General features: G+C 41.0%; 1 protein-coding gene across 1 annotated transcript in view; it reads left to right on the top strand.

The window, feature by feature from the left end:
• LOC106563268 (astrotactin-2) overlaps positions 1 to 26,510 on the top strand; it is a 533,795-nt gene that overhangs the window by 73,002 nt on the left and 434,283 nt on the right. The window contains exon 2 of the mRNA XM_014128700.2: positions 7,993 to 8,180. Within this exon, the coding sequence (XP_013984175.2) occupies positions 7,993 to 8,180 (188 nt within the window). The remainder of the gene's footprint in view (positions 1 to 7,992; positions 8,181 to 26,510) is intronic.

Here is a 26,510-nt window from a genome sequence, read left to right as displayed (position 1 = left end):
CATATTCTCAGAACCCAACACTTTGAAAAAGTAATTTAGTTCATCCAAACTACTTTGTGAAACTATGTATTAAGTGAAAATTAGGCATGTCTGATGCTGAAAAAGAAAGGAAATGATTGCCTACTGTTGGGTTCTAGCTTGAAATATACTCATTCATGTACCATACTAAAACTTATTGATTACTTTACATGTATAAGGAATTTATATGTTGGGGTCAATGGAGGGTGGATAAGAACTAGGTGTATGGAAAGTTATTGAGTGAGGAAGGGGGTGCAGAAAGTTTACATTCTGTCAACATGTTATTGTTCATTCTCATGGCTCCTAAGGAGGGTGTCAAAGGGGAACAGTCTGGTTTCAGTCAATGATAAAGTAGGACAGTCGTGGGTTTGGGAGGAGCGAGGAATTTGTCCCGAGTTCAGGTCATATGAAGTGAGAAGGAACAGCCTATCCCACACACATATACTTCCACACCCATAAAGGTTCTTGCATGAGGCAGGGCCATGACTACACCATTGAGAGGAACCAATTAAGTTCCTGACTAGCAACAGAGATGTATTGGCTCTCTAGATGAGCAAGGAGTTGACTCCACCTAGTACGAGGATATAATTATAGGTACTTGTGTAAACATGTTTTTGTCTTTGCAGCTGTATGACCCAGTGGGTGAATAAACTTGGTTTGAGCTTTTTCTAGTCATCTGTGAGGTTTTATTCTGTTTGGTCAGAACCTACAGTAACACTATTTAACCCAAACCACACCCATAGTGTGTAGTGCCAGTAGTTAGCCACACCACTACATGGCAGAAAAAGTAATTATCTACTGAAAACACTACCTAGATTTGAATTTAGTTTAACTACCGCCAAGCTAATGCAAAATGTAATTCAATTACTAGTTGAACTACATGTAGTTCACTACTCCTCAACACTGGAAGTACGGCAGCCTTTCGGTAATGTCGTATTTGTCTAAATATCCGATATCTCACGTCAACTCGTTTGGAAATGGTAATTGGTCAATTCTTAACAGGTATTAGCATTTTCTGAATGGGAGTCGTGACAACCCCCCATTTGGTGACTAATCAAATATGTATTTCTACGAGCGTATTCAAATTTTCTCCTGATACAGTATGTGGGGAAGGTTTTTGTGTGTTGAAAGTAGACTTTACTCTCAATACTCAGTTTCAAAAGTGAGGCCGTTCAGAGTGGACATTAGAAACGTCTAAAACCTAAACACTGTGAGATATGTTTGATATGTGTATTGAATCAGGCAATAGGCTCTGACAGTACTGATGAGGCGCTGACTGACACCGTCTTCTATCCTCTCTGCATTTTGAGCTGATATATTTAGATGAATCTAAAAGGTTATGGAAGTCTATCATTATTGTCGCTTATGAATTATTAAACGTGCAGCTGCCCATAATATTATGACGGGCATGGCAGGCTGAGGCGCTAGGCTAGGCAGCAGCGTTATCGGAAGGCTCGCTGGCTGGCTTGCCATCGCCACATGGTTAATGACAAGCAGCATAGTGCCTTAAGGGTGCCAGCTTTCATCAGGGTAAGCAGACGACACAGTCTTGTTACTGAGCTGACAAACTGTCACGGCACTGTCAGCCCACGCAGTTACTGACTCCATGCAGCTATGATCACCTTTAAACTGATGAGAACGACCTTTGGGGAGGACGTGTGTGTGCGTATGTACGTGTGTGTGTGTGTGTAGGTCACAAAAATCTCCTTGTTTAGTGTATCTCACTCCATTTGTATCTATGTGCATCTGTCTTGTCTGTGTGTATCTATAACCGTGACCTCCTCTTTACAACGATAATTCAAAACATTGTTTTACAGCATGTGTGCTACCGGTATTCATTTTTTTAAAGAGAGAGATGAATAATCATTATAACCTTCACAAGCATTCTTCAAAATCCACCTCAGCTACAACACCGGGTGCTTCCTTAGTTGCTGCCACACTGTTTTTATTCTAGTACGAAATAACATTTCAATTGCCGTTATGAACACTGATCAAGGTAAAGGTCACATTTATGAATGATAACTAACACATTTCATTATTCTAACAAAACAAAGGTCAGCCTGCTGACATTAACGCAATGCTGTGTTCAAGGATTTCTAATGGTAGTGTGGACAAAGAGGACTTTAACCATGTAGGTCACAGTAGCTTTGGTGTTATTCTGCATCCCAGTATTTCACACCCTCGGGAGAAGTGGGTTATTCACAGCTCACTAGACAACACTCTTTGTATCATCATAAACTGTTGCATTGTTCATTTTTAGAGGGAACAGATTGTTCACTGGCATCTAAAGTAAAATGCATATTGGCGGAGATTAAATCAGTTCTTATTTTCAGAAGTACTTATAGTTATTTCACAGTGTGAATTTCATTCTAACAATGGAAACAAACTTGTACGACTGGGTGCTACATTTGAAAAGTAGCTTCAATGAAAGTCAGTTAAAAATAATACATGTATTTTGTCCATTCTTCCTTCATAATAAAATCTTGCATGTTGATTTTAGAGAAACGTCATCTCTTCAAAACGCCTAACATGGTGGACTAAAATGAGCGAAAATTAAAATCAATGGCTGAAATACAATATTACATATTCTATACGAACAGTCATAACAACTGTGATTGGGTACTGTGCGTTGAGCCACTTTGAGACAGCCCTGGTAATAAGTGGTATACTGAGTGTTCAGTAGATTTCACTCAGGGTCATCTGGGCTACCTTCAGATGCATCCGCCTAGAATAACAGGGCTTTATCAAAGATTTGGGCAAGCTCCAAACAATCCCGTCTGCTCTGTTCTGCAAGCTTAATGCGATCACAAGTGGGTAAACTGGAAAAGGATGTTACTCTAAAAACAGTTTGTCTTTTTTTTTTATGTTTTGCTATAGGTTTTACTGTAACATAGGTAACTATTGGTACCTTGGTCGGTATTGATGCGATACGGCATTCGCCTCACTCTTGAGAAGAGAGCTCTAATGGTTCAACCATTTCTCTTTCTCATTCTCTTTGTGTAAAATCAGCCATGCTTCTCCCCTGCTCTCAGGGGCTTGTGTAATGGCTGCAATGACACACCTCAGGGTTGTCCTTTTTCTCCGCTGGGTAGACATTCCATCCCTGACGCCCTTGCTGGGAGCTTACATGCTTCAACCTCGTCTTCCCACAGACAGGCATGCAAACTAACCAACACACACACACACACACACACACACACACACACACACACACACACACACACACACACACACACACACACAACAGCCTCTGTATCCTGCTAACATCTCAATGTTTGCCCAATAACAACACTCATGGCAGGCTTTTGGCTTTGTACAGTGTCCACCCAAGTGATTACCAGCCAAAATGGCTCTGTTATATCTGTCCCTCTCTATTCGTTTAAATGGCTGCCTCTGATGAGTGTCACCTCTTTGTTAGACCTGAGAACATCCTCTTTCAAGCTCAATAGCCAAATCTCCAAATATGAGAAGCTGCAGATTAAACACAGCAATATGCTTTCGATGGGTGCTTGAAATTTCACAGCCTACTAATTTTAATCCTACTATTGCACAGTCAGCATCCATTTATGAGAGAGAAAGATGCTGAAAGAGGACTTTCTGGAGGCTTTTGAAAAGTTTCCCACCTGATTGTCCCACGAGGAGCCAAAAATGTAGATCCCTGTACAATAATACAGTGGTTAGCATATCCTCCAGCTCATCCTCTGTTATGGCTGTTTTAGTGTTCATGGTAGATGATCATACTGCCCTTGTTAATGAAGTTCTGATACAGTGAGGGCACACAGGAATAGAAAATGAAGGACTTGTCCACAAATCTGTTAAAGAATCTGGACTCTTTAGTGGGGTGTCAGAGAGCATCCCATACCATACTGTGCCATATCAAGTCACTCTACCTCTCCCCCTGTCCTTGAAGCCCTAGCGCTCCTGATGTATGTGAATGCCCTGTACTGGAAGGTCAGTGGCAGTGATGAGGGCAGCTCACAGAGTACTTCTCTCCTGCCGTGTCCACTGACCCAGAGTCAGTAGGTTAATGACCAGCGCCACTGAAAGCCATCCCTCATTCTGTACCTGCCACTGGTCTGGGAGCAGCTCCCGTCCCCCTGTCACTGCCCTTGTCACCCACCCCTGACAAATACTGTATCAAGCACATAGCTCCCAGAGGCTGTCTCAGTACCCAGCGACCACATAGCCCCAGTAGTCGATAGCATCACAGTCCTGTGCTTTGATCCCTATCTGGCCAACTTGGCTTTTTTCCTCCCTGCTTTTATTTCTCCCACCAACCTGCCCACTAAATCTAATCTCACTTGGCTTTGTTAAAATCTTTCAAGGTTGCGCCTGGTCTTTTTGGATTTTTTTCTCGCTGCCTTCTTTCCTTTTTCAATTGATCCACTTCCCCTCTGGTGTCGTAGCTCTTTATGCTAATGCCAATGTCCTGTTCATGCTAATGTATTCATTAATTTCTCCGGCACTTCTGATGATTTGCAGAGAGCGTAGTGAGGCAACGTTTTCTCCAGTACTATTGACAATAAAATGGAATCCTAGGTGACGGTTAATGAACGGAATGACACCCATTGTCTTATCCCCATGTGTTAGTACACTACTAATTTTAATTGTTTATACAAATAAGCAGCATGCAAGCAAAAGTGTAAGCTATCTACTGTCTGTTGATACATCTACCTCTAGGGGGGCAGCCGAGTCTTGACCTTAAGAGAGAGCAAGCACTTCACTGGAATGTTAATGAAAACTTATCACAGACTTCTGAGTCACCACTGAACTTTCACTTCACTTTCCCCACAGATGCATGTTCCTCTCACAGACACAGATAAACACACACATAAGTGCTGTCGTATCTTTGGGCATCATTAAACTGAAGATATGTTTATCAAATAACTCTCTGTAATTATTATTACGTGATTAAACTGATTAATCGTGTAACTGTAATTAACTAGAAGGTCGGGGCACCAAGGAAATATAATATAATATTCAGATTACAAAGTTATAATTTTCCTAATATAACTTTCCAGATATCATAATATCTGATCTATGAGTCTTCTGATTTAATGACTTATTATTTTTTACATCGTGTCAGTCTCATTCCAAACGTCGTAAATTGTTGTTTATCTGCACGAACCCAGTCTTCACTAAGTCATCCATACATCAATTGTCTTAAAATCATTTATTTACTAAACTAAGTAATTCACAGAAAGCATACAAAACAGTAGATATCGTTACAAAGAAATGGTAGAGGAATGTGCCCTAGTGGGCTAAACCGGCATGGCGGCTTGTTAACCTGTTAGGGCTAGGGGGCAGCATTTGCACGTCTGGATAAAAAAAATGTACCTGATTTAATCTGGTTACTAATCCTACCCAGTAACTAGAATATGCATATACTTATTATATATGGATAGAAAACACTCTAAAGTTTCTAAAACTGTTTGAATGGTGTCTGTGAGTATAACAGAACTCATTTGGCAGGCAAAACCCTGAGACATTTTCTGACAGGAAGTGGATACCTGATGTGTTGTATTGACTTTAAACCTATCCCATTGAAAAACACAGGGGTTTAGGAATATTTTGGCACTTCCTATTGCTTCCACTAGATGTCACCAGCCTTTACAAAGTGTTTTGAGTCTTCTGGAGGGAGATCTGACCGAACAAGAGCCATGGAACGATGATGTCCCATTAGACACCTGGCGCGCGAGTTCATGTTGGGTACCCTCGTTCCAATACGTTATAAAAGAGTATGCATTCGTCCACCTTGAATATTATTCATGTTCTGGTTAAAAAAGGCCCTAATGATTTATGCTATACAACGTTTGACATGTTTGAACGAACGGAAATATATTTTTTCCCCTCGTTCATGACGAGAAGTCCGGCTGGCTTAGATCATGTGCGAACAAGACGGAGATTTTTGGACATAAATGATGAGCTTTTTTGAACAAAACTACATTCGTTATGGACCTGTGATACCTGGAAGTGACATCTGATGAAGAGAATCAAAGGTAATGGATTATTTACATAGTATTTTCGATTTTAGATCTCCCCAACATGACGTCTAGTCTGTATCGCAACGCGTATTTTTCTGGGCGCAGTGCTCAGATTATTGCAAAGTGTGATTTCCCAGTAAGGTTATTTTTAAATCTGGCAAGTTGATTGCGTTCAAGAGATGTAAATCTATAATTCTTTAAATGACAATATAATATTTTACCAATGTTTTCTAATTTTAATTATTTAATTTGTGACGCTGACTTGACTGCCGGTTATTGGAGGGAAACGATTTCCTCAACATCAATGCCATAGTAAAACGCTTTTTGGATATAAATATGAACTTGATAGAACTAAAAATGCATGCATTGTCTAACATAATGTCCTAGGAGTGTCATCTGATGGAGATTGTAAAAGGTTAGTGCATCATTTTAGCTGGTTTTATGGTTTTGGTGACCCTGTCTTTGACTTGACAAAACATTACACACAACTCTTGTAAATGTACTGTCCTAACATACTCTAAATTTATGCTTTCGCCGTAAAACCTTTTTGAAATCGTAAAACGTGGTTAGATTAAGGAGATGTTTATCTTTCAAATGGTGTAAAATAGTTGTATTTTTGAAAAATTTGAATTTTGACATTTATTTGGATTCAAATTTGCCGCTCTTGAAATGCACCTGCTGTTGATGGAGTGCACCACGGGTGGCACGCTAGCGTCCCACCTAGCCCATAGAGGTTAAACAAAGGGTGATAAGGGTCAGCTGAGAAGGCACTACAGAGTTGATAAATATTAACAATTGATATGCTAACCCTTTGCACATGAACGTTCACTCATTCGGAAACAATTGCAATCTATATATATATTTACGCTCAGTGTGTCGTCGGGATCCTTGTTGGAGAGTTCTGTTCTGTTGGAGAGTTCTCTCTCTCTCTCTCTCTCTCTCTCTCTCTCTCTCTCTCTCTCTCTCTCTCTCTCTCGGTTAGAATGGATCTTTCAAAGCGACATTCGTTCATGTTGTCATAGAATGGACCGAATTTGAATTCCTAGCTGCAGACTAGTTATTAATATCAAAGACTTGTTATTATTCTGTTGGTATCAATAGTTTAAGAGTTTAACCACGTGGTATGGTTAAAGTTCAGTAGAGGAATGCATGGTCAAACCTTGGCCCTCTCATTATTGAGGTAAGCTGGTCTAAAGAAAGAAACCCTGGGTGGGGGTTTATATACTGAACGTAAAAAAGTCTGTCACATGACGCCAGGTCCTGTCTGTGTCCCGATGACTTAGTTAAGACTTTGAACAGAAATACAATTCTCTCACATTAACATCAGTACATAGCATCTCAACATATTCCAAATAGCTTTATCCTTATTCATTCAGTTGATACAACCATTGAGATGTAAGTCCCATAGCTGAGGCTATTATATAAACATTATTATGGTAATATGCTTGTGAGTGTATGGCCAGGTAGTGATGTGTTGTATCATGCAGCCTTATTTGAACTTTTTTTTTTTTGTCTCTCATGAGTTTCACAACATTGTACCAAACGGACCAGTTCGTAGCTGGATTCTTCACCGATCTTTTATACCTTCTCCAGACCATAAATGTCGTTCGATTCCCCCGTCCTGTGAGGTGGAAGAATTCCTTTGTCGCTCTATGAAACCACTCTGTCTCAAAGCTGTGGCCATGAGGCAGGACATTCTCCTTCGGAATTTATGACTGCACTCACTTAGCCTGGGTTGGAGACAGAAGGAGGGGGATGGTGCATAGAAAACCCAAAGAGGCCAACGTCATGACAGTGCACACACTTGTTTTCAAAAACACACGCGCACACACACACACACACACACACACACACACACACACACACACACACACACACACACACACACACACACACACACACACACACACACACACACACACACACACACACACAGTGCCAATTGTTTATTTCACAAAATCTCCCTTTCTCTCTCTCTTTCTATCTGTAGAGATGTCAGGTACTGGGGCAGATATATCTCAGGTGCATTGGAAGCAGCAGTGGTTGGAGAACGGGACACTGTATTTCCACGTGTCCATGAGCACCTCTGAGCAGCTGATCCAGACCACCGTGCCCACGGCCCGGGAACCTGCTCACATCCTGCACGAACACATGCACCTGCTGCACATCTCTGTTATGGTAAGAAACACATACAGTCGTGGCCAAACGTTTTGAGAATGACACAAATATTAATTTTCACAAAGTCTGCTGCTTCAGTGTCTTTAGATATTTTTGTCAGATGTTACAATGGGATACTGAAGTATAATTACAAGCATTTCATAAGTGTCAAAGGCTTTTATTGACAATTACATGAAGTTGATGCAAAGAGTCAATATTTGCAGTGTTGACCCTTCTTTTTCAAGACCTCTGCAATCTGCCCTGGCATGCTGTCAATTAACTTCTGGGCCACATCCTGACTGATGGTAGCCCATTCTTGCATAATCAATGTTTGGAGTTTGTAAGAATTTGTGGGTTTTTGTTTTGTCACAGTTGTTGTTGGTAAAGGAGGACCAATATGCAGCAGGACTGTGTATGCTCATCTTGATGTTTATTTAAACTATAATCAAGTGAACACCAGAACAACAAACAAACAAACAAAACGAACTTACGATCAACAGTCTTGAAAGGCTCACTCACGCTAAACAAGAAACAATCTCCCACAAAATACAAACACAAACACACCCTAATATATGGGACTCTCAATCAAAGGCAAATAGACCACACCTGCCTTCAATTGAGAGTCTCCACCCCAATTACCTAAACATAGAACCAGACTCACTAGACTAAACACAGAATTACATGAATATCAAACAGTGCCCAAAAACCCCGGAATACATAAATCAAATGCCCTCCTAAATAACACACCACCCCGAACCACATAAAACAAATACCCTCTGCCACGTCCTGACCAAACTACAATAACAATTAACCCTTATACTGGCCAGGACGTGACATGTTTGTCCACCTGCCTCTTGAGGATTGACCACAAGTTCTTAATAAGATTAAGGTCTGGGGAGTTTCCTGGCCATGGACCCAAAATATTGATGTTTTGTTCCCCGAGCCACTTAGTTATTACTTTTGCCTTATGGCAAGGTGCTCCATCATGCTGGAAAAGGCATTGTTCGTCACCAAACTGTTCCTTTATTCATTCTTTATTCATGGCTGTGTTCTTAGGCAAAATTGTGAGTGAGCCCACTCCCTTGGCTGAGAAGCAACCCCACACATGAATGGTCTCAGGATGCTTTACTGTTGGCATGACACAGGACTGATGGTAGGGCTCACCTTGTCTTCTCCGGACAATTTTTTTTCTGGATGCCCCAAACAATCGGAAAGGGGATTCATCCGAGAAAATTACTTTAACCCAGTCCTCAGCAGTCCAATCCCTGTACCTTTTGCAGAATATCAGTCTGTCCCTGATGTTTTCCTGGAGAGAAGTGGCTTCTTTGCTGCCCTTCTTGACACCAGGCCATCCTCCAAAAGTCTTCGCCTCACTGTGCGTGCAGATGCACTCACACTTGCCTGCTGCCATTCCTGAGCAAGCTCTGTACTGGTGGTGCCCCGATCCCGCAGATGAATCAACTTTAGGAGATGGTCCTGGCACTTGCTGGATTTTCTTGGGCGCCCTGAAGACTTCTTCACAACAATTGAACTGCTCTCCTTGAAGTTCTTGATGATCTGATAAATGGTTGATTTAGGTGCAATCTTACTGGCAGCAATATCCTTGCCTGTGAAGCCCTTTTTGTGCAAAGCAATGATGACGGCACGTGTTTCTTTGCAGGTAACCATGATTGACAGAGGAAGAACAATGATTCCAAGCACCACCCTCCTTTTGAAGCTTCCAGTCTGTTATTCGAGAGTCTTGTCTTTAAATGGCTGTAAAATAGTCATATGTTTGAGAAATTGAAGTAATAGGATTTTTAAGGTTTTGAAAATCGCGCCACAGGCTGGCAGTGGCTGTTACGTAGGTGGGACGCAAGCGTCCCACCTAGCCCATAGAGGTTAAAGGATGTGTGTGTGTGTGTGGGTGCGTGTGAACATGCATGTGTGTGTACAGTCGTGGCCAAAAGTTTTGAGAATGACACAAATATACATTTTCACAAAGTTTGCTGCCTCAGTTTGTATGATGGCAATTTGCATATACTCCAGAATGTTATGAAGAGTGATCAGATGAATTGCAATTAATTGCAAAGTCCCTCTTTGCCTTGCAAATGAACTGAATCCCCAAAAAACATTTCCACTGCATTTCAGCCCTCCCTCAAAAGGACCAGCTGACATCATGCCAGTGATTCTCTCGTTAACACAGGTGTGAGTGTTGACGAGGACATGGCTGGAGATCACTCTGTTATTCAAACTCAATCAGCAAATTTTTCAAACATACAACTATTTTACACCCTTTGAAAGATAAACATCTCCTTAATCTAACCACGTTTTACGATTTCAAAAAGGTTTTACGGCGAAAGCATAAATTTAGAGTATGTTAGGACAGTACATTTACAAGAGTTGTGTGTAATGTTTTGTCAATTCAAAGACAGGGTCACCAAAACCATAAAACCAGCTAAAATGATGCACTAACCTTTTACAATCTCCATCAGATGACACTCCTAGGACATTATGTTAGACAATGCATGCATTTTTAGTTCTATCAAGTTCATATTTATATCCAAAAACAGCGTTTTACTATGGCATTGATGTTGAGGAAATCGTTTCCCTCCAATAACCGGCAGTCAAGTCAGCACCACAAATTAAATAATTAAAATTAGAAAACATTGGTAAAATATTATATTGTCATTTAAAGAATTATAGATTTACATCTCTTGAACGCAATCAACTTGCCAGATTTAAAAATAACCTTACTGGGAAATCACACTTTGCAATAATCTGAGCACTGCGCCCAGAAAAATACGCGTTGCGATACAGACTAGCCGTCATGTTGGGGAGATCTAAAATCGAAAATACTATGTAAATAATCCATTACCTTTGATTCTCTTCATCAGATGTCACTTCCAGGTATCACAGGTCCATAACGAATGTAGTTTTGTTCAAAAAAGCTCATCATTTATGTCCAAAAATCTCCGTCTTGTTAGCACATGATCTAAGCCCGCCGGACTTCACTTCATGAACGAGGGGGAAAAAATATATTTACGTTCGTTCAAACATGTCAAACGTTGTATAGCATAAATCATTAGGGCCTTTTTAACCAGAACATGAATAATATTCAAGGTGGACGAATGCATTCTCTTTTATAACGTATTGGAACGAGGGTACCCAACATGAACTCGCGCGCCAGGTGTCTAATGGGCCATCATCGTTCCATGGCTCTTGTTCGGTCAGATCTCCCTCCAGAAGACTCAAAACACTTTGTAAAGGCTGGTGACATCTAGTGGAAGCAATAGGAAGTGCCAAAATATTCCTCAGCCCCTGTGTTTTTCAATGGCATAGGTTTAAAGGTAATACAACACATCAGGTATCCACTTCCTGTCAGAAAATGTCTCAGGGTTTTGCCTGCCAAATGAGTTCTGTTATACTCACAGACACCATTCAAACAGTTTTAGAAAATGTAGGGTGTTTTCTATCCATATATAATAAGTATATGCATATTCTAGTTACTGGGTAGGATTAGTAACCAGATTAAATCGGGTACATTTTTTTATCCAGCCGTGCAAATACTGCCCCCTAGCCCCAACAGGTTAAACACTCTTGAAAACAGTATTGAAAAGGGGATAATGTTGGAGAAAAAAGTGCATTAGGTCTACTTACCACTATGTTTAGCAAACTGTACAAGTCTCTACTGGCAGCTTGTAAAGTAAATGCACCCTTTTGCTGCTTGACAGGCAGAGCCCAAAAAGGATGGGAAATGAACCTAAACCACTCATACTGGTCAGGTATAGTTCACTTTTATTTTATATCACTCAAATAGCCAATATTTTGAGATATTGTGAGGCTACCCTCACGTATTTGAAATTACATGATCAATTGATGTTTACTGATCATGAAAAGCATACAGTTCATTTCTGTATAACTCTGACGATAGAGGTAAATTTGACAATTATTTTGCATGGAATAATCTGAAATGTGTAGTTCTATGCTCTTCAAGAGGTGATGATGATATTACAACCAAATAGTTCCGATTTATTTAACAATCCCTTGAAAACGGCACACAGTTGTCAATGGTTTTAGCGGCGCTGGGGATCTCCTTGTCCCCCAGCAGGCAAATCGAACACTGCACCTTATTGTGACATTTTATTGATAACAACCTATACACCTACACACATCTCTCTTCTTCAGTCCATTAGACACCTCTCCACTGGTATGTCCTTACAAGTATTCTCTCCGTTCAACTATCTCCTCTCGCACGTCTCCAGTCCCCTCTCTTCACTTCTCCACACTCTTTTTGCTCTCCTCTTTCTCATGTCTCACTCCTCTCTTTCTTTCTTATATTATCTCTATTCCTTGCTCCAGACGTCACTTCTCATCTCTCCAACTTAATCGCCTCTCAATACACTCCTCTTTTCTCTGCCCCTTTTGACCCCTCTCTCTACTTCCACCCCATCCTCACATCTCTTCACATTCGCTTCTCTCTGCCTCTCTCTTTCTCTCTCTTTCCCCCTCTATCTTTCCTTTTTTCTTTGCCTCTTGACTCGCTGTCTTCAGGGGAATTAGTGCTGGCCAAAATATCATATCACGGTATTGTAAAAAAAAATTACGGTATGACGTTATTTGACAGTATTTTATGTTTTTAAATTATACCATTTCTAAATTTGCTTTATAAGTAGTGCATGACCTCAGGGTGGCAACACATACCTTCTAAGTGATTTAAATGGGTCTTCCTCCATTCTGATTGTTTTATACTGTTCAATTCAACTTCAACCCCAATTTTCTTTTTAGCATTTTCATACATTTCTGTATTTCCTGCACTCATTTGAGAAAATAATCTTTGGCTACATTGACTGTCCACACTGCCATGTAGGGCTGCACGGTATGGGCAAACAATCTAAACCTTATTTCGAACCAAATGTTGCAATAGCGATTTTACTTATGATTTAGAGCAAAACACTTGGGTGAAATGTTGGAATCATGAAAATGGAATGATTATTATAATTCGGAGGAAAATGCCAGGGAGGAGTTATTGTGATAGGGTAAGAACCAAAGTGTTTTTTTAAGAACCAAAGTGTTGACAATTGTTTCCTAAGGGACCCTATAATCTTTGGCTACATTGACTGTTAAATCTTAGCTACTTCATGTAGCTAACATATTAATGCTTCTTGTATTCTTCTTTGATTTAGAAGGTACTGTTGCACAAACAACATGCTGATTTAGGTCTACACCATCACTGGTATTATCAGGCTGTATAACTAATTATGTTTGCTCTGACTCAGTACATTCATTAGCAAGCTACCTAGCGTTTAGCATTAGCGGCTAACAAGATTTAGGCCCAACTTGCAAAGAAAATACAAACTAGCTGTTTTCAGATGTAAGCAACACAAACTAATAGTGTAATTTTAGAACACTACTGGATTTATATGAAGAAGCAAAGTGAAAACAGCATTGTCATCAACATTGTTGCATGTGCTGCATTGACCATGCAGACTGAACGCAAGTGTCTCGTGGTCGAGGAACAACAAAGAGAGAGAACGGAGAGAGATGACTCAAGTAGCGAAGTAAACTATAAAAATGGACGTTAAACACAGCGTACCACATTTAACAAACCAAACATTCACATACTGTTATAGAAGGTAAAGTAAAAACCCAAACCGGTCAATGCATCAATACCGGTATATCGTAAAATACGCTATGCTGCCCAGCCCTAAGGGGAATTGCTGTATCATGTGCATCATCCATCCATGCTGTCCGATGCAAATCTCTCACCCACCCTCAATGTGTCCCTCTGCTGACTAGCACTGTTTCAGGGCATAAACATTAGCAGGCTCTGTTTTTAAATATCACTCCACTGAGTGACGAGCCAGAGGTTATTCTGGGCAAGCTGGTTGTGCGATCTAAAGTGGGTTCAAGCTCAGAGCAGACCTTATTTCATGCTTTCAGTCACCCCTCTTGGTTTTCTTTTGATACTTCCACTTGGACTTGATGTGAATGGTAGCATGTGTGTTTATCCGTGCGGAATCTCATCATCTGTGAAATTGGGGAAGGATATTGAATAGGAAGGAAGAGGATCAGGAAACACGGTGTATGCGTCTGGCCTCGGGGCCCAGGATGTCTCCTGGCTCTTTGCATCATTAAGTGTAATTCTGTCAGTTCTGTGACAGGTTCAAGTCTGAGTGCTCTATTCTTTTGACATTGAGCTGTCGGTTTCTCTCTCCCCATTCCTCCTACGTTCAGTCTCTCCATCACATACGTGGAAAGGACATCTTATTGACATGGAACTCTGATAACCTTTTGAGTTGTGCAGTTTATTCTGATTTGTTTAGATCAGTGTCCATATTATTGGAATTTCAATTGCTCTATTAATATATACATTACCAGTTTTAGAACACCTACTCATTCAAAGGTTTTTATTTATTTTTACTATTTTCTACATTGTAGAATAGTAGTGAAGACATCAAAACTATGAAATAACACATGGAATAATGTAGGAACCAAGTGTTAAACAAATCAAAATATATTTTATATTTGAGATTCTTCAAATAGCCACCCTTTGCCTTGATGACAGCTTTGCACACTCTTGGCATTCTCTCAACCAGCTTCATGAGGTAGTCACCTGGAATGCATTTCAATTAACAGGTGTGCCTTATTAAAAGTTAATTTGTGGAATTTCTTTCCTTCTTAATGCGTTTGAGCCAATCAGTTGTGTGGTATACAGAAGATAGCCCTATTCGGTAAAAGACCAAGCCCATATTATGACAAGAATAGCTCAAATAAACAAAGAGAAACGACAGTCCATCCTTACTTTAAGACATGAAGGTCAGTCAATATGGAACATTTCAAGAACTTTGAAAGTTTATTTAAGTGAAGTTGCAAAAAACATCAAGCTCTATGATGAAACTGACTCTCATGAGGACCGCCACAGGAATGGAAGACACAGAGTTAAGAAAATGCAGCCCAAAGGACACCAATAAGAAGAAGAGACTTGCTTGGGCCAAGAAACACGAGCAATGGACATTAGACCGGTGGAAATTTGTCCTTTGGTCTGGAGTCCAAGTTGGAGATTTTTGGTTCCAACCACTGCATCTTTGTGAGATGCGGTGTGGGTGAACGAATGATCTCCGCATGTGTATTTCCAACCTTAAGGCATGGAGGAGGAGTTGTTATGGTGTGGGGGTGCTTTGCTGGTGACACTGTCTGTGATTCATTTTGAATTCAAGGCACACTTAACCAGCATGCTTACCAAATTATTCTGCAGCGATAGGCCATCCCATTGGGCTTAGTGGGACTATCATTTGTTTTTCAACAGGACAATGACCCAACAATTTGGCTCCCGAGTGGCACAGCGGTCTAAGGCACTGCATCTCAGTGCTAGAGGCGTCACTACAGACCCTAGTTCGATTCCAGGTTGTATCACAACTGGCCGTGATTTGGAGTCCCACAGGGCGGCACATTTAAAAAAACAGTTTTAAAAACACCTTATGGAACAGCGCAGACTATGAAGCAACACATGCATACACGATAACATACGCACTATATATACACATGGATTTAGTACCGTAGATATGTGGTAGTGGTGGAGTATGGGCCTGAGGGCACACAGTGTGTTGTGAAATCTTTGAATGTATTTTAATTTTGCTGGACCCCAGGAAGAGTAGCTGCTGCTTTGGCAGCAGCTAATGGGGATACATTAGCTGCTCCATACAAATATAATCGGCCCAGCGTCGTCCGGGTTAGGGTTTGGCTGGGGTAGACCGTCATTGTAAATAAGAATTTGTTCTTAACTGACTTGCCTAGTTAAATAAAGGTTCAATCAAATATACAAAAATACAGAAAACACACCTCCAGGCTGTGTAAGGGCTATTTTACCAAGAAGGAGAGTGCTGCATCAACCCATACAACAATTTTAATTAATTATAATACACACAATAATTTACATTTCTTGTTACTGCAGGGTTATTTTCCTACTGTGAGAAACGGATCAAATTAAGATCCTGCATCTGTATAGAGTGCTAGCATTCAAATTAAGAAGCATTTCACCTTAAATAATGTGCAGTATGGAGCTCACAAAGGCACATTTACTGCCCCAAGGTAAGCATTACTTTCAGCAGACAAAATAAATGTATGATCTTATGTGCTCAATAAAATGCTCTTGTATTTTCAAAGTACACTTAGCTTTTCACCAAACATGACCCTACAGTGATCATAACTAAAATGTGTATATCCCTATTACCATATCATTAAAAACATAGACATTCACTGTATGATCTTAACATTAAAATTAAATTACTATTTAAACACAAAGACATGTTTCTCCTTTTTTGAACTGCCTTGCCAAAAATAACACGAAACGCACAACTTAAAGTTCCTTTCAAAAAGCTTCGGGCATGGCATTAAACTCACTTAAGTAAGGAACAAGGACGAGCTTTCATTCTTCCACTCTAATTGGCTGACTTGTCAATCATGTCGAACAAGCGAAAGCATGCCAGGATAATGATGATTTTATAGGTTACACTTAGACCTCTGTGTCTCAGATGATAGGCTGCTGCCAGCTGTACTAGCCTCGAGATTCAGATAATGAGCTTCCTCTTACTCATGATGAAGAACAAATAAGGGAATTAAATACAGGTTGTGAAAATCGCCGACATGAGGGCCAAAAGGTAAATGTTTTGTTATTCAATGAAGAAAAAGTAGAGTTGGATCAGGGGTCTGTGACCATTAGCTGTGCTTCCACCACCAGCTTCTCTCATTAGCCTCTCTTAACTTTTCCAGTTATTTGGAAAGATTTGATTGGGGGAAAGTGTGCATGACACATGCATAAATTACGTCTTTAGGGAAATGGTCAAATGGATGTATACCTTTGAATTGGTATTCAGTATAGAAATGTGGTCGGGAGGGCTGTGTTTTCCATGGCTCTGTTTTAAGTGCTCATTGGCATATTTAAACCCATTGACTATCAATTCCAGGAAACTGTTCCAGCATTACCGAAGAACTTTCCTTCTGCTGTTATGCTGGTCAACCAGGACCAGTCACACTAAGAGCCCCTAGCTTGATCAGTCCTGACTCAGACCCCCATCACGACCTTCTATGCCCCTGACTCCCCCCTGTCTGGCCTTGCTACATTACCGTGTCTGGTCCGAGACCGTCTGGTCGTAGGGGGTACATTAGCATGCGCCGGGCACTCGTCGGCTCCCCTTACATAAGCGTTTACAGCAACTCCGCTCCCTGCATGGCTAATGTTGTGTCTGTTCCAGCAGCCTTGCCTGGAGGGCTTTATGTGACACCACTGATTCGAGCTCTCATCCTCAACATCGAGTGATCAAACACTTGCGTTGAAGGTACCACACAGAAAGTATAATGGTGGTCAGCGAAGCTTTTGTTTTTTTTCTGCTTTTTGGGTGGTTATCTTAGGGTGTTTGCTGACAGGTTTTAGGATAACTCACACTGGCCTATAGTTATAAAGCAAGAATGAGCCCATTGGAAATCAACCCACTAATAGTTATAAAGCCAGAATAAGCCCATTGGTTATCAACGCATTAATAGTTATAAAGCCAGAATAAGCACATTGGTTATCAACGCATTAATAGTTATAAAGCCAGAATAAGCCCATTGGTTATCAACCCACTAATAGTTATAAAGCCAGAATAAGCCCATTGGTTATCAACGCATTAATAGTTATAAAGCCAGAATAAGCACACTGGAAATCAACCCACTACTGTGTTATTAACATGTAATAATAGCTTCAGAAGCGCCTTGGTTGTCTTAGCATAGGGACTAAGAAGAGGATGGCTTGCTTTGCACTCTCTTGTCATTACCATTGATCCATGCCGTTTACCAATAATTGGGCATTATGCTAACCCAGTTGCTCTGGTGGCCTACGTACTTATTGTGCAAAGGCTGTGGGAGATAATTGCCAAACCTTGCAGAGCAGCTAGTGCCAAGCTTACAATTCGGGCTCTCAAACAGAGAAGGAAATGGAAAAGAGAGGAAACAAAGGCATACTGTAGAATGTTATCCTCCTGCATCCTATCTGCCAGAGCCATTCATGCACAAGTCGGAATTAAATGGAATCGATAGTGATGAAGCAGTCTCTGACAGATCCTTTTACATTCCCCCTCAGAGCCAGAGAAGGAAGTGTGGCGCGTGGAATTATTAACACCTAGTGCTAACCACTTTGCCGCCACAAAAGAGTCACAGTGGCTGTTTGATCAGGCTTGCGAGATGTACTGCGCCACGCATTAAACAAAACCACCCGGCAACCGAGAGAGAGAGAGAGAGAGAGAGAGAGAGCAAAAGCAATTTCCCTGCCTCATTGGAACCCCCATTCCCCCCAGAACAGAATCCATCCATGTTTTAGGAATCTCAAGCTAAGACATATGAGGATAGGAGGACTAGGCACAGAGTGTGTGCATCTGTTTCTGGCACAGTAAGGATGGGAATGAAATATAATACTCTGCAATACTATTGTCAAGTTTCAAAGAGAAAAAAAATACAGATTTCTTGTCAGCCATAGTAGTGGTAAGGTGGATATTTCTTACATAAATGACGACACGTTTGGGTTCGCATGGAGGACAAGTAGTATTTTAACTCAATGGGACACAATAACGGCTGGCAGCTACCGAGCCTTTCATATGCCATGTAACGGAACATAATCTTCCCATTCTCTCAGATCTTGGCGTGAGTGCTGGGTGTACATATCTTGCAAAGCAGAAAGCAGAAATAAGAAATTCAGCCATTCATAAACCATAAATATAGATATGTGTGAAATGCTACTTAAACCATAAAGATAGATATGTGTGGAATGCTACATAAACCATAAATATAGATATGTGTGAAATGCTACATAAACCATAAAGATAGATATGTGTGGAATGCTACATAAACCATAAATATAGATATGTGTGAAATGCTACATAAACCATAAATATAGATATGTGTGAAATGCTACATAAACCATAAAGATAGATACAGTATGTGTGAAATGCTACATAAACCATAAAGATAGATACAGTATGTGTGAAATGCTACATAAACCATAAAGATAGATACAGTATGTGTGAAATGCTACCTTTTAGACAAGCACTAAAGACAATGAATAATCTATCGTTTAGAACCATGAACCTATTCATTTTCACATCACTGCATCCATTACTAGGCTCATTCATTCCCATTACGTTTGCGGTGTAAGGGTATAGGAATAGTATCCTTCTCATCGCTCTCCTGCCAGATATGCATAGAGGGGCAGTGCACACTACACGCTAGGAGCCACCACTTTATAATTAACAAGTCAGTGGTTATGGATGGTCAGAGAGTGGAGGGTCACTGAGGCACATAGAGCTCACAGGTCCCTACACACACAGTGTCCGCCCATAATTGCGGCTCTACCGGAATCAAATTAATTTCCTAGGCTGGTACAAGCTGACATAATGTAGCTACTCTGGGCACAGACACATTTAATTATAACATTTAACTCAGAGTGAGTTACATTTTAATTGTTCCCTGTTTAATTGTTCTGGCCACCTTTCGGTTCCTTTCATTTTACAAATGTGCACGTTATAGAGCCATGAATACAGTATCAATTCTAATTAAAACACACACAGTACCCAGCAGCTGAAGGAGACCGGGGTGGGAAGTTCTAGAAGGAAAAGTTATTAGGAAAGTGATTTACTCAGAGGAGATAATTGTACTTCAGACCTATGCCTAAAGTTTATCTTCATCATCTCACTGAATGAATATGCATACAGTATCTCTTGTTCACAGTCTCTGACTTCCGATATGTCTATAACTGGGTGAATCATTCAAATTAGGTGGTTCTTTGATTCAACGTTTGTCATTTAATGACTTGTTAGCAACCAAGTTTCTATTGTAGATGGATGGGATTAAGATGGCCATTTTAGGGTTTGTCTTTTAATCAGTAGCATGAAGGCAACAGTATCAGTCATTGAAGTTGGAATGGTATCAATACTGCAGCCAATGCCAAGTTGTTGTGTGCCATTGGTCAGAGTGAGAGCCAATGGTGAGAGCCAATGGTGGCAAGCTCAAGCTCTGCAGTCAATAAAGGCATCGTTTGCTTCCACACTTTTGTTTACACTCTGGTAGTGTTTGATTACAAGCTTTGCTTGGGCCTTGACAGGAACAGATGACAGGACAGTGAGAATGAAATGACTTGTTGTGGAATAGGGAGAGAGGAGAGAGCTAGCACATGGAGTCAGCCACTGAAGGAGACATTTAAATTACACTCTGCCAAATAAACACATTAATGTAGTTCACTTTGGCAGTGCCTTTCGTTCCAACAGCACAATATTGAAAGTATCTGTGCTAGCTCGCAGCCAAAGCAGGAATTTTTTGGTGTCACAGTCAGAATTGCAAAGTCTATTCCTATTCTCTCTAACGTCTCTCTTGGACAGATTCAAATGACACTGCTTGGTAAGAAACTCTCTCTCTCTCTCTCTCTCTCTCTCTCTCTCTCTCTCTCTCTCTCTCACTCTCACTCTCACTCTCACTCTCACTCTCACTCTCTCTCTCTCTCTCTCTCTCACTTTCCTCACTTGAAATAATGTTGTATATTGAGAGCAAAGGGAAAGGAATAAATATCCCCCTGACATCATTACAGGGAAATACAGCGGTGGTATTTCAGCGGACACCGTGATAGGCTAATGTTAGTGAATTTATCAAATGTCAAGCCTGTATAAGCCAATGAGGCGATTAGATTCAGTTGGTGATTTACTCAGTGCTGGGAGGGAAGTAAGGGTTGATCACAATTCCAAAGACAAATGGACGTTCCTAACAACAAGACACACATCACGCCATGTCAGCAGCATTACCTCTACAGCCGTTTAAACAAGCATTTCTCTACACCCGCAATAACATCTGCTAAATATGTGTATGTGACCAATACAATTTGATTTGATTTGAACAATAGATTTTTGCTCTCCCGGGAACATTTATAAGCATATATCACTCTCATTCTGTGATAAATAGCAAAATATAAACATGAAATACCATGCTCACATATACTGTACAACATAAATGCCAATAGCATTATCAAAAAGGGGCAGCGGAAACTTGCTATTTACAGTATATTTCCCCTTGGATATTTACAACTTCTGTAGAGTGACGTATTCAGTGCTTCATAGATCATTGGGTACAATACCATACCGAAGAGGCTAGATTTCACAAGCTTTGAAGATTTCTATAGGTGGTTTGTTTTCTTGAACAGGGCATTTTAGTGTATGTGATTACAGAGACAATTCCCTTGTCACGTTCTGACCAGTAAGTGGGTTATTTGTTATTATAGTTTGGTCAGGACGTGGCAGGGGGGTATTTGTTTTATGTGGTTCGGGGTGTGTTAGAGTATGGTTTATGTAGAGGGGTGTTTGATTAGATTAGTCCGGGGTTTTTGGTTAGGTTCTATGTTGTGTATTTCTATGTCTGATCTAGGGTGTTTAGTTAATTGGGATTGGGGCCTTCAATTGGAGGCAGCTGTTTCTCGTTGCCTCTGATTGAAGGTCCTATAATTAGGGGTGTGTTTGTTATGGAATTGTGAGAGGTTGTTATTGCATAGCTGTGTGTAGCATGCATTACTGGTTGTTGTCCGTTCGGGTTGTCTTGTTTTTGTTTAAGTGTTCAATAAATGTTAAAAATGAGCACTCAACCCGCTGTGCCTTGGTCCACTTCCTACGACGGCCGTTACATCCCTTGCTTAAAAGCTGCCAAACTTTAACTGAAACACAAGTAAGATTTTTGTACGACAGCCAAAATCTGAATGTGAATATATCTCCCTTTTTAATGTTCAAAGTAAAAATAAAGCAGTAGACATTCTGCTGAAATGTAAAGAGCAGTGTCACTTTTCTACCTAATCCACATAAATGTATCATCATTCCCCATGCTGCCTTTCAGTGGTGATCAATCTTTAAAACTTTGCCATCGCATTTTTTATGCTAGCGCTGCGACACACAAAGTGTGTTCCTCTGTCTTTCCACTGTGCTGAGCAGCTAGGTTGTCTCCGTGTCTCCGATTCCAATGACTGGAGACATTTTGACAGTGTCACTATGCCATGAGAGAGAAAGCAAGAAATTCTTTCAGAAAGCACTTTCATTACCTGGTTAAAGCATACTGCCCCAGACGAAGTAAGGAAAAGAGAAATAAGCCATCTGGTATTTCCTCCTTTGTAAGATAAGCCTTTTTCTGTTGCTCATGCTCAAAGCTCACATTTGTTACTGGTCTGATGTCTTAGTTCAAATTGAGGGCAAACAGAATATTATATTTTAAACCAATATTATGAAAACTGGTAATTTAGGTCATGGGAGGTAGCAGTTACTTTGAACAACCTTGCATGAGACAGTAGAAGTGCTCTGTTTTGTGGGTTATCTTTTTCTGAAGCAGGAAGCATAATCAAAGCAGTGTCAAACAGTATCATCATAGCTGTATCCTTTTCATATGCATATATGAGGCCACAGATACCAGTGGGACAGGTGTAACTGCCTAATTACCCGTAATTAGCCTGCAATGAGGACACGAGGAGCTGCCTGCCTCCAGTCAGTGCTCTCTCTCTCTTCCCAGCGAACAGCACCATATGTGGGGAGGACAGGGGGTCCTGCAGGGCCTAGTGCTCTGGGTACCAGGTAATAATCGTAATAATACCAGGGGCTCTCTGTTAGAAGGAGGGCCTGGCAGGGTTCCCATGCACTGTGGCTCCACTGCGTTCCCTGTCCAAGCTCAAAGCAGGGCCTCCAACACATGTACAGGTGCTGTGGAGCCACTTCAAGGGCTGTTGCTGTGGTGATGTTAGTTCAGCTACTGCTCGAGGGCTGTACTCTGTGTTCTCAACAGCACAGGGGATACAGAGAGAAGAAGGTGACTTTCAATGGCATTGAAACCACTGTAATGCTAGCTACTCACTGTTAGCCGTAAATAGTCGCTAAAAGTAATGGTAGCACTGTAGATTCAAAGCTAGGACTACCTGGTAGCATCTACTTGATTAACCTCATCAGAAGTAATGTACGCAGGGGATGTAAAATGGTGTATTCTGTCTCGCTTTAACTAGGCATTTCAACATGAAGTCACACACTAGGTTTAAAAAAAGCACAAAATCCAATTTCTGGGGCTGCAAACTTTGTTGAAGCCTTTCACCTTGTATTCTCAATTCAAATCCAGAGTTTTTCTCACCACGAGTTATTAACTTTGCACAAGGCTTAAGGTGCTTTTAGAAAACAGCCCCCTGTGGCCCACTGTGTTATTTTTAATTGACCTCCTTTAATGCACAACACATGATTTTCCTCCCTCTCTGCATGCCTCTTCCTGTACTCCCCAGGGAGGGCGTGTGTGGATATCTAAGTAAAGAGCTTATATATTAGACATATCTATGGGGCAAATTAATATTTTACTGGATCATTGTGGGGGATGAAATATTCATGTTTGACTTAAGCAGGAGGGAATTTGATGCGCCACTTTAATATCCACTATTATCAGATGCACAAGACATCGGACAGACATGGAAATTACGTTTTTCCTTTTTACATCCTTCTTACATCTGTTGTAGACCGTCGGATCCCATGCTGCCTAGAATTGAAACCTTTGGTGTTTCATTACTAGTCATTCCCTCACACAGATATTGTAAGTGTACTTAGCATACGCCTATATAACAGCACTGTGTTGTTTTAAGAGACACTTATAGAAGGACTACATGGGAGATGTACCATGTTTATTATAGGAGTGGATTTACAATGGGAAGGCTGTGGTTATGGAGGAGGTAGCTTTACGTGTCCCTTAGGGGGGATAGGAGCAGACTGCTTTAAGTCTCAGTGAACATGCAAGAATTGGACCCCCACAGGCTTATGGTTGCCGCCTGCAAAAAGGAACCGGGGGAATCAATAGTTGGAGGGAAAGAGAATGGGGGGAGTAAGAGAGAGCGAGAGAGAAAAGAGAGAGAGAGAGAGAGAGAGAGAGTAGAAAAGAGAAAGAAAGTGTGGGTGGAACACAGCGGGGTGCTCCAGTGAAGCGTGGGCTGTAGGATATATGGATGGAGGGAAGAAATTGAAGAGAGCCCACATAGAAAAAGAGAGGAGTGAAAGGAACAGCCCTGTCTCCTCCCATTAGGGCACAAGTAGTGTCATCTGACAGCCCCAGACCAGCCCACTCAGACCTGATGTCATGGCACTTGATCTGCAAAGAATTACCCTTACTTCCATTAGAGTTCATGAAAACAAAGATATAAAAACAAGCTAATTCCATTGCTAATTAATGGTTTACTTTCAACAATCAAGGCTATACCCATGGCTATATGGCCAATATACCACGGCTAAAGGCTGTTCATAAGCACGACACAACGTGGAGTGCCTGGATACAGCCCTTAGCCATGGTATATTGGCCATATACCACAAACCCCTTAGGTGCCTTATTTCTATTATAAACTGGTTACCAACGTAATTAAAATAATTAAAATAAAAGTTTTGTCATACACGTGGTATACCACGGCTTTCAGCATATCAGTGTTCTGGGCTCGAACCACCCGGTTTATAATGTGCATTTGGGTATTGCATCACATTTTAGAACAACTTCAAATGTCTTATATCTGCCTTTCCTGTTATTGGCTCCTACTGTGTGCATGATGAACAGAGATGGGTCAGCAAAATGCTCATTGTTTTGTCTGGATAGCCCATTGTTTTGGTGCAATACGCTGAGACAGGTGCACCTGCTTTGGTAATGCCTCAGAGCACTTTGATTGATTCTCTCTCTCTCTTTCTCGCTCTTTATTTCTTTCTCTCTCTCTCTTTCTCTCTCTCTCTCTCTCTCTCTCTCTCCTTTATCTCACACAGTCCTCATTTCCAATTCAGAATCTTATTCACTGCCGAGGCTTGACAGTTTTAGATATGAAGCCTTCCTGCACTGCAGCTCACATCAACAGTATATGATGGGTATGTGTGTGTGTGTGTCTGTGTAACTGAATCACAGCACGTTTTGGGACTCATTCAGCAGTTTTTACCTGATTAAGTACAATACCATTGGCATTTGATGTTGAATGTTCAATTTATATTCCTAAAACTTCGCTCAAAATGATGCTGTCTCTACTTACTGTTGACAAGAGATATTGATAAATAGCCCAATGTCAAAAAAGTTTAAAGTGTCCAAATCATATATATATATATATATATATATATATATATATATATATATATATATATATATATATATATATATATATATATATATATATTGAAAACCTAAACATAAAATGTACTAGCTACATATACATGTGCAACAATAGTAATCATATTATTTGTAGTTTTTTAAACAGGGGGGAATCATATTATTTGTAGTTTTTTAAACAAGGGGGGGGGGAATTCTCTGTTGAAACTACCACAACTCAAAAACCACATAGACGCTGGATATATTTGTAAACTCTGCAAAAAAAGAAACGTCCCTTTTTCAGGACCCTGTCTTTCGAAGAGAATTCATAAAAATCAAAATAACTTCACAGATCTTCATTGTAAAGGGTTTAAACACTGTTTCCCATGCTTGTTCAATGACACATAAACAATTAATGAACATGCACCTGTGGAACGGTCGTTAAGACACTAACAGCTTACAGACGGTAGACAATTAAGGCCACAGTTATGAAAACTTAGGACACTAAAGAGGCCTTTCTACTGACTCTGAAAAACACCAAAAGAAAGATGCCCAGGGTCCCTTCTCATCTGCGTGAACGTGCCTTAGGCATGCTGCAAGGAGGCATGAGAACTGCAGATGTGGCCAGGGCAATAAACTGTCCATACTATGAGACGCCTAAGACAGCGCTACAGGGAGACAGGATGGACAGCTGATCGTCCTCGCAGTGGCAGACCACGTGTAACAACACCTGCACAGGATCGGTACCTCCGAACATCACACCTGCAGGACAGGTACAGGATGGCAACAACAACTGCCCGAGTTACACCAGGAATGCACAATCCCTCCATCAGTGCTCAGACTGTCCGCAATAGGCTGAGAGAGGCTGGACTGAGGGCTTGTAGGCCTGTTGTAAGGCAGGTACTCACCAGACATCACCGGCAACAATGTCGCACAAACCCACCGTCGCTGGACCAGACAGAACTGGCAAAAAGTACACTTCATTGACGAGTCATGGTTTTGTCTCACCAGGGGTGATGGTCGGAAGGAATGAGCATTACACCGAGGCTTGTACTTTGGAGCAGGATCGATTTGGAGGTGGAGGGTCCGTCATGGTCTGGGGCGGTGTGTCACAGCATCATCGGACTGAGCTTGTTGTCATTGCAGGCAATCTCAATGCTGTGTGTTACAGGGAAGACATCCTCCTCCCTCATGTGGTACCCTTCCTGCAGGCACATCCTGACATGACCCTCCAGCATGACAATG

The sequence above is a fragment of the Salmo salar genome, chromosome ssa11 (assembly GCF_905237065.1).
Source record: "Salmo salar chromosome ssa11, Ssal_v3.1, whole genome shotgun sequence".
Classification (NCBI taxonomy): domain Eukaryota; kingdom Metazoa; phylum Chordata; class Actinopteri; order Salmoniformes; family Salmonidae; genus Salmo; species Salmo salar.
The sequence above is the reverse complement of the archived record's forward strand: the minus strand, read 5'-3'. Positions and strand labels throughout refer to the sequence as shown.